Consider the following 15165-nt stretch of genomic DNA (forward strand, 5'->3'; position numbering starts at 1 on the left):
ACAAATAACGCATAGGAAATTAAAATTTCAAATTATTTACAATATTTCTTTTTTTCTAATTTTTACATACTTATCCAGTTCCTTTCATAATTAGAAGGCACTTCTGTTTTGTATGTTTGTAATTTGCTTACTAATTGTAATACTGTTCTATTAAAATTATACTGAGTTTAATTAATTTGTGAATGACGTATTAGATGTTGTTAGTAAAAGATTATAATATCAGCCGTCGGCAAAATTTTGTGAGTTATATGGGCAAATATGTATACTATGGAGTATGGGTCACTCGAGTTTTTTATATTACCTACTTACAAGAAAAGTGACATTTTCAACTGACTTTATTGATGATATATTCGAGATACTGTACATACATCTATTTTATCTATGATTGAGTTCTAAAAAAATTTTTTTGAAAAATTTTAATAGTCGCAATCGAATTTCTTGCAAGCAGAATGCTGGGCCGCACTTTAACTACGGATGATAATATGATTTATAATATGATTACTTTGCCCTATTAATGAAGAATGTTAATTATTCTAACCTTAATAATGTCATTTTACGATTACAATTACGATTACACAGTAAAATTTTCAGTACAATTTAAAAATTTAATTATAATATTTTGATAATTTTTAAGAAATAATTACAATAAACCTGTAATGCAGATTGAATAACTATGAATTGGGTCTTATATGAGAATAGTTGGTCTTATTTAAATTTACAATACATATTGGTATACAATATTATTTATGTAAGAAATGCTACTATACATAATGTAATGAATTATTATAAAAATTAAGAATATAAAATTTTCTTTTAAATTGAATTCCGGGTTCACCTATCGACTTTTGCAATTTAGTTGTTTATTATAAAGATAGTCCATTATTTCAAGAGTATACTTGTTTATCATGATTTCTATATGAAATTAAATCTTAATTAACTGTGCAAATATATTATGTTTCTCTAATTCCAATTGCATTTTAATATAGTTTTGTTTCTTAATTTAACAGAATTTGTTTTAAATTTTCATTTTCAATATTCAATATTTGTTCTAAACTCATATAATATGATTTTAGTTTATACATACTTTATATATGCACATATATGTGTATTATTTTATTATAGTTTTGTTTTTCTTCATTTAATATTATTATTATAATTTTATAATAAATTCAAATACATATTATCTGATATAATTTTTCATATTTAAATCACATATTTCTTCTTTAATAATAATAATAATAATAATTAATATAATGGCTCCCTTAAATGGCATACGATTGATTTTTTGGTTCCATTCTTTTTTTTTGCGGTATAATTTTATTTAAATCTATTTTACATAAATTTAATTAGGATTCCATAATAAATTCTTTTATTTTTTCTATAATTTTTTTTTTATTGGGTATGTCTATAGTTCTCATCTATTTACAGATTTTTAAGAATTTTTTTTTTTTTATTATATATTTAAGTAAAAATATTTTTTTATTAATATTTTTCGCTATAATTTTTGTTTTATTTTAATATTGTCTTTATATATTAATTTTGAAAGTAATTTTAAATAAATACAAATCTATTTTGTTTGTATATGCATGTATTTTTGTAATAATAAGGATGCATTTAACTATACAATATTAATAATGATGTGTTATACTTTTTTTGTTGTTGTTGTTTTATTAAATAAATTAAAAGTATGTATGCCTTTTAATGATGTTATAATTTCAATTAAATTTTTATATAGCTGATATTTATTATAAATTTAATGCCTTAGAGAATCTAAATTATTCTCTGATGGTAAAAATGTATGACCCAATTTTGCTCGAGCTGTTGCCAATAATTCTGGATGATCTGTTAATGTATCAGATAGTGCAGCTAAAAGAACATCTAAAATTATAAAAAAATGAAGGTTAATATTTATATAAAAAATGTTATCTTGGGTATTCAATTTTTAAGAAAATCATTAAAAAAATTTCTAAGTAAAAATAAATGTTGTCATTTCTTAATTTCATTTTAATTATAAAAGCTTCGTATTATTTGCAATAATATCCTATTTAAATAATAATATTTAATTAAAATTACACGAATTCAAAATCCAATTACAAGTCAAAATTAAAATTGGATTGCAAACTAAAGTTCACTAAATGAAAGCGATGATGATTTTGATCCACTTGAATTTTTGAGGCAAAGATTTTAATCATTTATTTGGGAAGAAGGAGAGCCATGGCTGATGTATGAATTAAGTACAACTTTCAAATGAAAAATTTTTTATTTAACTACTTTTATGTGCCTCTTAGAGAATCTGATCCTCTGGAATTTTTTAGTCTTTCAAGCTAGGAATAGCATATCTTAATTAATGTGCTGTTTTGTATATTTGAATGTGGCTCCACAATTCTATTACGGCAGTTATATTTTTGCAGAGATGATTACGACATTTTGTGAGGGAAAAAAATTATATAAAAAATAACTCATTCGTATAATATAATTAACTCATAATCATAAAACTGAGTTTTATCATACTAGTTATATCATATAAGACACTCAGCGCATTAGTGGTTTATCCGACATTTTTGCAAAAATGAGTTATTATGTCCAATAGAGTTGTAGTGGCCTAGAGAATTGTTCCATGTTTTCAAAATACTTAAAAAAATTTTCTTAAAAATTAAATTTTCAACATTTCAATCGCGATTAATTGAAAATGTCATTTTTGCAAGTAGGGCGCTAATGAGCTGAGCGCCTCATATTTCTCACGAATGAACGCTACTAATTTGTATGTGGGCGTATGCTAAAGTTAAACGAGTCTCGTCTCATTCAAATTTTATAAATTTATACATACATTGATTTAAAGTCTTATGAAAGTTTTCCAGAATTCATAGAGTCTTTCAAACTTTATGTAACTGTAACAACATTTAATTATGTATAATAAAAAAAAAAGAGGCAAAAAACTTTCAAGTCACAAAATTTTTAAGTACAATTAGAATTAATTTATATATAAAAACAGGATGAGCATAAATGCACACGAATGTCTTTATGTATGTGTAGTGGCATTTGAATTGAAATTTGCCGATTCAACTATAAATTCTATCGTTCAAATTAAAAATAGAATGAGAAGAAAGAGAAAAATGAACAAAAACATTATTGTTTTAGTCTTTTCTCTCTTAAAAAATCCCATATGGATTTTTAAGCATAAATCTAATCCAAGTTTATTTTTATATAACAAAATATAATTTCTTAGTGGAATATTTTGTAGACCGATTCGTTTATTTAAATAATCGCAAAAGAAATTATACAACAAACACACATATGAGCATTACGGGGAAAAATGAAAAAAAAAAATATATATCTTAGAAGATCCCATGTGACAATGTAATGGAATATATTTGTTAGCTACCCCTATGTGTTATATATATATACATACATATATGTATAAATATGTTTTATATATTAAAGGATATCAGAATTTATTACATAAAAGGATTCTTCCTACTTTCAATTTACTTCTATACTTTGCGATAAATTTGCGATTTTTTTTTTTCTGAGTATGAAATTTTTGTACATGAATATATTATTTGTATGTATGTATAGAGTCTGTTCGCATAAGTTGGCAAATAATTTCTGTAATGAAAAGTGTGGCCCAAATCAAATTGACTATAAGATCGAACATAAAAAGTAATAAATCGCCTGTGGAACCAACCCCCGATGCTTACTCCATGTCGCATAACTCTGAAATCATAACCGTTTATTTATACGCAGGAAAAATCTGGTGTCTTTTTTTGTCAACAGATTTTAGCTCTCCCCCAAACCATACAATTTTTGGTTGAAAATTGATCAAAGAATCATCTCTGAAAATATTTGCCACTTTATACCTTGTATATGCCCTGTATATGTAGGTGGGTGTCTATGCGAATATAAAGGATGTTAAGATATAAAATTATTTTATGATTTACACGCGTATCGTTATAAACTATGAAGATTTATGACATTCTTTTATCATTTTAAAAAGCAATTTAAATTTTTTTTTGTTTTTGGTTTATGAGCACCTATTTTAACTTAAAATATTCAAGAATTTTTTTTTTTGTTTGTGTTGAAGACATCAAATAGTAGTAAGACAAACTATAAAAATTGTCCAATTTAAAAATGTCATAGTAAAGGTCGTAATTTTTTTCTTTTCTCTGTTATTTTTTTTTTATTTTGATTTTCAATTTAATATTTGAGAAGTTATAAATCAATTTCTTGATTATTAAAGCAAAATAAGTTTTTGATTATCAAAAAATATTTTGCTCATATACATATGTACATATGTGTATATATGTAAGATTAATAAATAATTTATTAAAAGTTAGTAATATCCCTTTTGAGAGCAAATAATATTACGCAGGATGCAATAAAATGTCTGTTTCTAAAATAAAAATTGTAGAATCTCTCTTTTATGTTGTAATTAATTGCCGTGACACAAGTATGATTACTATTGTTGAAGTGGTGAAAAATGGTAATAAAAATAAGTTTATAAAAATTTTTTTTTGAAATTTTCTAATTCAAGATTTTTAACTTTATTATGGTATAAGACTGGGATTTTAACAAATCTACATAAATGATACTACACTTGATTGATATTTGAGTTCTTTTAAGGGCAAAATCTTTGCTTTACTTTTATTATTTAAGATGACATTGTTGGAATATGAAAATACTTTTGGTTTTGGTTGTCTTTACTATAATTACAGATCAGATAGGGTTGATAGGCAACCTTGGAAGCATCACTCCCCCTCTTTTACTAACCTAACTTATATTCCCTTCTTTATAACAAGAATTTCAAAATTAATTTGCACCGTTTTTATGTTAAAGAGCAAATTGTACAAATCGCTATGAAAAGCTTTAAAAAAATGTCTTCAATTATGAAATACTCGTAAATCAAACAATAGCTCATAGAAAAATGATAAATTTAAAAAAAAAAATTTTTTAAAACTATTTTACCTAATATTTTCTTTTGCAGCGTTGGTGAAATTATACCCTGTTCACCTTCACTCTCTAAGAAATTCGTTAATCTTTGTAGAGCTCGTTGAGCTTGTTCCGATCCATGTGTTAGTGATTGAGCGAACATAACCTATAATGGTAAAATTATTTAAATTTTAATTAAAATTTTAATTTAAGTAAAACGAAATTAGCTGTACATATGGGCGTTCAAGTGTAGCAAATCCTTTAGAGATATTTAAAGTTTTTTGAAATATTTTCAGTTTTTTTTTCTCTCTGCAATTTTATGTTTAAACACCTATTACATGAAAACGGTAAGTCTAACATAAACCATATAAATAACCGCTATGTAAGTCTATTAATTCAGAAAAAAGTTTCGGCAAAGCACTGCCCTAATTTCGATATTTTCAAAGCTGTTGTAGATACTCGTCGGACAGGATTTTTTACAATTTAAATTTTCTTTAACCCTTCAAACCGCCAAACTACCAGAAACCTCGAAAACTTTAATACAAGTTTAACGCCACCCTGTATAGCAGATGGAAAATATTTTTATTTTTACCTTAGCTAATTGATATACAACTTCTTCCAACGAGTATTCTGCATAAAGGAATTCTGCAATTTTTGCTCTTCCGGTCATTTCATCGTAATCTGCATTTTCTACGGAAAAAAATATTAATTAAAAGTTTTAATAAGTTTTAATAAATTTAATTATGTAATTGTTAATTACAAATTAGATTAATAAGTTGGCTTAAATAATAATAATAATAATAAATAATTTAGCATCCATAATTCCGCGCTATCTAAAACTTCCTTATAAGCCAATGTAGTATTTTCAGTTCGAAAAATATTATAGATTTTATTTGCATTCATGTCAAATTATTATGCACCACGAAGCCTAATGGTATGCAATTTTTTCTAATTGTATTTCGATAAGAATTTCCCTCTATATTAAAATTTAAAATAAATTTATTTTTTTTCTCTTGTAAACTGAATTTGCCCTTTTCAATTTACCGCATGAGAAGAGTTTCCATCATAGAAAACATAAAAAAATTATTCTGAAAAATCAACTTAACTTATCATACAATTCACTTCAATAAATTGATTGAATCAAATCGAAAGAAAATCACAAAATGAAGTATAGGACGAAATATTTTGGAAGGATGTTATTCTAATTTTGTTATTCTACTTATATAAAGGCAGACTGTTCACACAATATTTCAATTGTAAAAAATTTGCTCAACTATAAATTTGAACTATTTTTAAATTATTTAACAAAAATATGGACATTTGATAAAATTATCTAAATTAAGCACTCTTGAATTAAGCTCATTCAGATAGTATTCCAGCTTACTTAAACTGAATTGGGTTTTCAGATTAAAGGTGATCTGATTTTCATAGAAATTTAAAAAAAAAATTCATTTATAAGAAAAGTTCAATGTTAAATCGCTCAGTTTAGTTTGATAATCCACCATAGCGAAGGGTTCATCATATTAAAGTCGATAAAATGCATATTGCATCTCTAGATTATTTTCTTTGACCATATGTAAAAATTATTGCTTAAATCGAACATAAGATGAGGCAGATTTGTTAATAACATGAAGTAAATGGAAAAGTTTTCTATGATTTTCTTCTAACATAAAAAATTCGTGTGTTCGCTCAGAAACATGCTGTACTAATCTTTGTCTGTCTATGATATATTTGGCACAGTAAACACTAAGGTATTTAAATCGAAACTAAAATTAAAATAAATTGAAATGAAAAATAATTTTTTTTGGAAACTATAAATGTTATTTTGTTGACCAATGCTCTTAGAAGCTGAGATTGCTAATACCAATTATCGGAAACAATTTTTTTTTTATAGTAATCACAAATTAAAAAAACATTTGTTATATTCGAAAGGTTTAAAAACTCACTTATTACATTCAATTGTTATTCCGATTTGGAAATTTGCTTAAATAAATACCTGAGTTTATTTTGACTTACTCGATTTATTTTTCCATTACATATTTGCTTCTCTAAACAAACGTTCATTGTTATTCTGCAAAAATTTAATTTGAAGTACAAATATGGTTGTGTTTATATAAAAAATTATATGCACCTTCTGTTCAAATATGAAAGGGAAATAAAAAGAAAATGTAGAAAATCTTGTGCATACACAACAAATATTATAGGTGGAAAATTCTTTTACTTATAACAAGGTAAACTATATAATCGCTCTTGCGATGGAATATGCTTTTAATATACAAAAAGTCTTTTTGAAATAGATCCTGAATTTAATATTGTACATTTAATATAGAAGACATAGAATAGTACATTTTTTTGAGTTCATCTGTTCATCTGGAGTTAATTGTTAAAATCAATAAAATTAATAAATAAAATAATTTACGTAAAAGTTGACATTATTCTATTAATAATTGAATTCAAGTCTCTATATCTTAAAAATAATAGAAGAAATAGAAGAAAATTTTCAATTCCTTAGAACAAATTGTTATTCATTTTTCTACTTTTAATTCGTAATCTTAAACTTTTATTGATAAATTGTTATACTTCAACTTTTCTACACAAGACCCTATTTGATACGAAATTTTTATACTGTTCATCAAAAGTTGGGTTTCTAGCACGTTAGTGGTGCAGAGTGCATATATAGAAAAATTAATGGTGTTGAAAGTATTTTATATAACAGTTAGAAGTCTCTAGGGTCACACAATTACAACCTATCTTCTATTTCTATTCTTCTATAACCTATGCTATAACTAAATATCATATCTGAATATAAAACCCAATCTGTACACCCTCACTTCAATGACTACAACAAATGTTTTTATAATAATCATAGTAATCATTACAAAAACTATCATACACATACAAATAGTTATACGAACTGAAATATGCAATATATACATACATTATAACAAAAATAACTCACCTTTATTGTGAATGCTATTGCTATTGGCTTCCTGTAATCTTATCAATGATGGCAAATGGTCTAAAGTTCTTTGTAAATTTAAACCATTTGGTTGAACATTCTCTTGGTCAATTATACCTTGTTGGTCTGAATGCTGTTCCAATTGTTGCTCTAATCGATAATTTTGATTTTCATGATGATTCATATTATGCTTGAATGGCATCGATGTAAAATCCATTGAACTAGATAAACTTGATCCTGTTTCAATTTGTGAATTCAATGGATTTTTAACTGTAGATGCTGAAGACTCTCGTTTCTGTTTTTTTTTTTAATAAAATGAACAAATATTATTTTGCAAAATGAAAAACTTTAAAAATATTCGAATTTTTTTTCAATCTATGCATTCGATAAAAAAATAAACTTAAAAAATATAAGGTTCAGTGAATTTATTTTTATTGAAAATCTTTAAAGGGTAAGGTATTAAAAATTGTTTCATATCAGCAAATAATATTTGAAACCGCACCCAAGCAATATGTCTGTCTGCGCTTGTTTGTCGCAACAGAAGACAGAAAACTTTCTGTAATGTTTTTATAAAAATTTTTATTCAAATGGGAATAACCTTATCAACCGTTCTTCAAAATGCTTAACTGATTTTCAGACTTAAAATTTTTGTGATTTATTTCGAATTTTTTTACTAAATTTTGAGGTCATTAGATATTAATTCCTCAGTGCTAATATACATATTACCAAATAGAATCACCAAATCAATAAAACATGACAAGTTGTTGGTTTATGGTTCACAACCTTTCTGAGTTTTCACAGGACCGGCCAAGGACAAGGGTACAGGCATGCATGTACTTTTTAGCCGGAGCGCGGCGCAGACATGGCCTGTGGCTCCATTTCTTTTACCATTATTGTTTTATAATAGCTATAACCAAACAACACTTCAAATGGATCTCAATTTCTGCCATACATATGGCAACGCAATCCAAACATACCAGTTGAATTATTCGGTTGAATGTGTTCAAAATATCCAAAGACAATATTATGTCACAATTATAAAGTTAATCTTTAGTGTATTACTTCTTATTACTACCTTAAGTGTATTAATCTACCTACAATTGTACAAACTGTTGCTGAATAATTTAACGTTAGCCAAAGATATAACCTACTTATAATATATCAATCTTAATATTTAGAGTAAGTCACATAAAAACATTTTTAGTTTTTTCATGTACCTCTTCAGTAAAACACATATGTTCATGTAAGTATTCCAGAATTCTACAATGCAGGCGGTTATGTGCTGTTCGCGTTACACATTTTTTACATTATTTTTGGAAATAGTTATAGAATTTTTAATGTTTGATTTATTAATCACGTATTTCTATACACTTTGATCGTCTATATTCTATAATCATACATACATAAATTATTTTCACAAATTTGTATATCACATTTGTGTACCACATATGATTCAGAAGCAGTGAATTATAGCTCTGATGTAGGAATTAAAGCATAAAATGTGAATGTCGTGATTATTTAGATTATATTTTTTTATGAATTAAGGATATATGTACACACATTTATATACGCATATAAAAAATAATTTATTATAAATTAACATATTGTTATTCATGTGTTTTGAAATAATAATATTTAATTTTAATGCGTCTAATAAAGTGAAAATATAAATCATATTTAACACGCATATTAAAAACTACCAAATTTAATAACATTCTTTTAATAGATATTTGAGTTTTTCGTTTCCCTTATATTTATTGAGCTATAAAATATTTTGCAATACAAGCGTTAAATAATAACATCATATTAAATGTATTAAGTATTTTATGTGTTGTATTTAGATTATTTTTAATTTTCGTTGAGTGGTTGTAAGGAGAACTAGATGTAGTGATACAAATTCCTACTGGAAATATACATGTCAGCTAATATCGCACAAAAGTAAATTAAAATTGTAGAAATTCAAATGGTAAAAAACGGTGTGGCTCATACTAATATAGCATGTGCAATATGGTAAAGAACCTTACCCATATTGTTAAAAATGCCCATTACCCATATTGTTAAAAATGCCTATGTTAATTTATTACTACGAAATTTCGCACAAAGCGACTTTGTTCCTTTTAGTGCAACACTTGATTCAATCAATTTCATACATAACAAAATTTAAAGGTATAAGAATCCTGATAAAAACGTTAATAGAACCGTCAACAAATAGACAGAGAATATTTTTTCTAAAAATGTAATCAACTAATTAAATTAACTATAATTATAATGTTGAACCACAATATGCATAATGATATTAATAATTATAAATATTAAATGATAAAATATCTAATTTTGGTTAACCACATATGCGGTTTATATGATTTTATTTCATAGAAATATATAGAAGGAATAAAACAAAAACAAATTCTATAATTAAAATACATACACAGAAGTTATAAGTATATAATAATTGCTAGGATTATTTTAATTTTTTAAAAACAAAAAAATCTTATCAACATGTTGAATTAAAGACTTAAAGCATGAATTGTAAATAACCTATAAGATATAGAACATTTGCAAACATAAAATTGTAATTTTACATACACATGTTGTAGAGATTTCGGAAACTTTTTCAACGGTATGCCGCTTACCTACATTTGACATATTTTAGGCCGCTGTATCAGTGCGATTGAACCATTTGTGCTTATTTTTCGATCTTCGTGCTTTCTCTTAAGTTTTTTGCTTTTTGCTTTCTCAAATTAGCGCTTCAAAAACAGACTATTGAATGCATATAACAAGTTCGGCTTTGAATTTAGTTCTGAGTCAAAAAATTAATGAAATAATTGTGTTTTTTATAAGAATATGAGGATTTTGGATTGTTCAGACATGCACTAAAAGCTCTAAATTAAATTTTAAAAGTCCTTTTGCATATATTTAGAAATTTGCAGACACTGAATATTTTACCTGAAGATTTGTAACATACTAAATGTAATTCTTCAATGTCCAACAGTTTTCTATTATGCTCTTTTAAAATATTAAAAAATCCTTTAGAACTTTAAGCGCAACTGCATTTTCAAACATGCTATTCCTGTATGTTTTGTAGTTTGCAATTATAAAACGTACTTTATATTAGGACCTATTGTATAATCTCAGTTTTTTTGCAATTTTTAATAAAATATTAATTAAATGTTTAATAATTTAAACTGCACGAACTGTCAAAAAATTTTCTTGAACTTTTTGAAATATTTAGTACCATGAATTTTATTGTCAAAAATATCTGTGTCAAAAACTATGACTAAAAGTAGAATGGTAAAATTACGTTTAACAAAACAAAACAAATAAATATAAAAAAATATCTCATTTAAATGAAAAACTACCGAAATCTCTTTAGTCTCATTTTATTAACGTTTTGAAAATTTTTCTCCTGTAAAATTTCAGATAGAGTTTGCAATGAGTTCAATTACTTATGTAGGGAATTCAGCTAGCAACAAATTTGTACATTTGGTAAAAGAACAAAGTGAGATTTGTTTTGAAATGAAAGAGTCTAAATTCTTTTGAATTTCAGTAAGTTCTAATTTTGCTTTACTAATGAATTCTTATTTGTATACGGAATACATTTTTTCCGCTCTCCACATAAAAATACAAGAAAAAGTGAATTTTTCTTTATTATAGACAATTTCAAGTAAAACGAGAAAAAATAGAGTTGACCTTGTCAACTTTGTGATACCCGTACGAATTTGTTATCCTATGTGCGAATAAATATGTCATAACTGACTATGCAACAGACTTTGATTTTAAGTTGCCGTATTACCATATTAATTTACGCAAAATTTCAGTGCTGTTTTTTTCAAAATACTGTGTGTGCCAAATTACTATTGAAGTTGTATGGCAGCTACCAGAAAGAGCTAAGCAGTTTTAAGGAATTTTATCAAACACATTGACCCTACTAATATATTCGTTTATGTGAAATTTCAATACCATAGCTTTTATAGTTTCTTAGATATAGCGAAATAAATTTTGAAGTTGTATGGCAGCTACCCGAACCGGTACCCCGATAATCTCCCATTTAAATAGGGTTCTGGCACTTACTACAATAAATCATGTGTGAAAATTTGTTGAACTTAGCTCAATTAGTTTTTGAGTTATCGCTGGGACGGACGGACAGAAAAAGCTAAATCAACTCAGGCGCTGATCAAAAACATACACATGAGTCTATATCTCAGAGCATTATTTCTTAGCGTTACAAACGGTAAGGCAAATTTAGTATAACCTTGGAACATACGTACGTACGGGTATAAAAAAAAATTTTCAACATGCACAAGACAAAATAAAATTACTGAACGATAATCGTTAGTGTGAACAACTTCTTAATGGTGGAACTTTTTCTTTTTTTTTTTTTATTACATAGATAAAGAAATAGCTGTTTTTAATGGGGGCTCGTAAAGAAACACAAATAAAATTCTATTTTTATTTTATATAATAATGTTGAGATGACAAATTTTAGTACGTCTAAAGACGAATAAGTGTATAGAAAATAAAATGATCATAGTAAAGGAACAATGCAAAGGACAAGTTTTCGCAAAAATATTTTGTACTGAGAAACAACAAAGAAATAAAAGAAAAAAAAAATTTCCAAGAAATTAAAACTTTTGAAGTTTAGAAACTTTTTTTTTTTATAGTCTAATTTTAAAATATTTATAAATAAAAATATTGTGTACGTACGTACAAACAGCAAATTTAAATTTAACATTAAAGATTTTTAATGAAAATTGTTTACTTTAAAATTAAATTTTATTTAAAAGAAAATTTTCAATTACATAATGTGTTTATCTTTTGCCTTTAATGGGTATGTGCAGATACCGCCATGTTAAAAGAAAATTCGCGGGTGTCTTGAAAATGGATAATCCCCTGCGTTATTGTATATAAAAATTTAGAGTAATAAATATTTACGTTACATAATTTTGCATGGTATATAGAGAGTAATGAAAGTTAATGCTTATTGCATGAACTATTGTAAGAACACTTGCGCTCAAGTAAATCAATAAAATATTCAATTCAAATCTTTTGAAACTTGGCATTTTTCTAATTTTTTTTATTTCATTTTTTATTCCATTACTGGCACTACAAATACAAACTTAAACTACAAAGAATTTTTCAAATTTAAAATGCATCTTGTGGTGCCTGACTTGCAATACATATGTATTTATACATATATATGTATATATGTACAAATACCGATATTTTAAATAAATGTAATGAACTGTGTATCGCTATTTTATTTTCTTTATATTTTTGTTTTTTTCAACATAACCTAAATTTTCAAAGTTACTTTTAGATTTAAAATGAGGTTATTCTATTTATTGTAATAAACAATATACATATATATATATATATATATATGTAGCATATATAGGGAAATTATATTTTGCATAATTATGTATGGGAGTTTGCTATATGCTTTAATGCATGATTTATTTTAGGGAAATTGATAAATTTTCTCTGTTTTTTTTTTTTGAAAATTGCATTGAATTCATTTTGATAACTTCTTTCCGAATGCACACGTGAATTCTGTATAATATTCTTTAAGGAATTTTTCTTCTTGAAAATGTATACGTAGTTATATATTTTTCGGATAAAATATTATGTACTTTAATTATGAATTTAAAATAAAATTTGCATTTCCTTTTAAAAATTTTATTTAAAATTTTTAACTGAGTCTTAAATTGTATTATACTGAATCTTAAGAAGAGATAAAATTCCTGGCGAACAATCATACTGCACGCTTTAATGTGTATTACAGTGATGTATGTTAATCTTATATACTGCAATTTACTCATATTTAAACAAATATTCAATGAGTTGTAGATTCACACTCCAAAATCGTGTTCAGCCGGTAAGTTGATTTTTGCATTAACATAAATTTGCAGTAACATACATAAAGATCTTCTATAGCGACCCTACCTAGAGAGTATCATACGTGTGACATGAAGACCGCAACAATCAAATTATTAAGAGTAAAATTAAAACAATAGTTCCGACCTTAAACAAATTTGGTTTTACATTTATTGATTTCTAGAAACGAGCTGTAAAATTTACAATATAAAAGTTTATAGCGAAAATAGACTGCCAAAATATTCACTTTATAATTAGTAACCGAGATAAAGTGTTGAATTCTTATATTAGTTATACTGTTAATTAATTTTTGAAGACTCACATATAATATAAATGCATAATTCAATACCAAGAAACAAGAAATTATTAAAAATAGCACAAATATTTGAGAACGTTAAGTTAATCAAAATTAATTCGATTTTGACGATCATATTTGTATGAATAAGGGGCATTAATTATCAAAAGTAATTCTTATATCTTGTTATATAATAAATAATTAATTAAAATACTCACCTTTTGATCTGGTATAACTCGATTTGCATAAGATTTTTGTAAATATTCAATACCCATTCGGATTTCCTTTAAAAATTTCAAAGCACTTTCCCGGGACATCTATTAATATAAATCGCAAAAACGCATGGAAATGAAAAAAATAAAAAATAAGATTAAGTTTTAGAAGCAAAATGAAAAAAAAAACTTTTACATTAAAAGTAAGAATAAAAAATTAAGAAGTTTTTCTTGCTTCTGTTTTTGCTGCTTTTTTTTTCAGCAATTTTTCACCATCTCAAATAGAAAATGTTGAAAAAACTTTTATTTATGAACTTTTTACATATATACGCAAATTGTATGAGTATACAAAATAAAAAGTGTGTTCATATTTTCTTTACATGTATATAATTATATTTTACATATATATGTATATATATATAATTTTAATATACGCATACACATTTATATTTAAATAAGAATAAAATAATGAAAAAAAAAGTGGAAAAATTTGTTGAAATTAAATGGTAAAAATCAATGAAAGGATTCGAACGATTTTTTTTATGATTAATTAATTAAAACCATGTAATGTATGTATGTATATAATAATTTCGTCTGTCAAAAGATCGCAATCAAATCATTATTAACATTACGTTTAACATTAATCATCTGTTATAAATTGTCTGTTACGGTCGTAAGAAATTATATTGTATACAAGAGTTTTCGAATTACGAGATTTTTAATAAAATTTTGAATTTTCGAATGAATTTAATTTTAGTATACAGATGATTAAAATACAAGTGTGTATAGCTATAAGAAGAGGTGCTTGGAAATTTCAGGTGAAATATCAAATCCAAAAAAATTAAAAATTTATTATTTTGTGCTCAATTAAGCTTATATAAGCATAAATTTTGGAAAAA

General features: G+C 25.2%; 1 protein-coding gene across 6 annotated transcripts in view; it reads right to left on the reverse strand.

The window, feature by feature from the left end:
- Window positions 1-1501: 1501 nt before the first annotated feature.
- Window positions 1502-15165, reverse strand: part of LOC129610858 (ras guanine nucleotide exchange factor G) — a 177396-nt gene continuing 163732 nt past the window's right edge. For all 6 annotated transcript variants that reach the window (XM_055523626.1, XM_055523644.1, XM_055523658.1 and 3 more), the window contains 5 exons: window positions 14273-14371; window positions 7886-8180; window positions 5519-5616; window positions 4963-5092; window positions 1502-1878 (listed from right to left, as the gene is read on the reverse strand). In XM_055523626.1, coding sequence (XP_055379601.1) covers window positions 1754-1878; window positions 4963-5092; window positions 5519-5616; window positions 7886-8180; window positions 14273-14371 — 747 coding nt within the window. In that variant the 3' untranslated portion in view covers window positions 1502-1753. The remainder of the gene's footprint in view (window positions 1879-4962; window positions 5093-5518; window positions 5617-7885; window positions 8181-14272; window positions 14372-15165) is intronic.

This window comes from Condylostylus longicornis, unplaced genomic scaffold (assembly GCF_029603195.1).
Source record: "Condylostylus longicornis isolate FDR11 unplaced genomic scaffold, ASM2960319v2 ptg000004l, whole genome shotgun sequence".
Lineage (NCBI taxonomy): Eukaryota > Metazoa > Arthropoda > Insecta > Diptera > Dolichopodidae > Condylostylus > Condylostylus longicornis.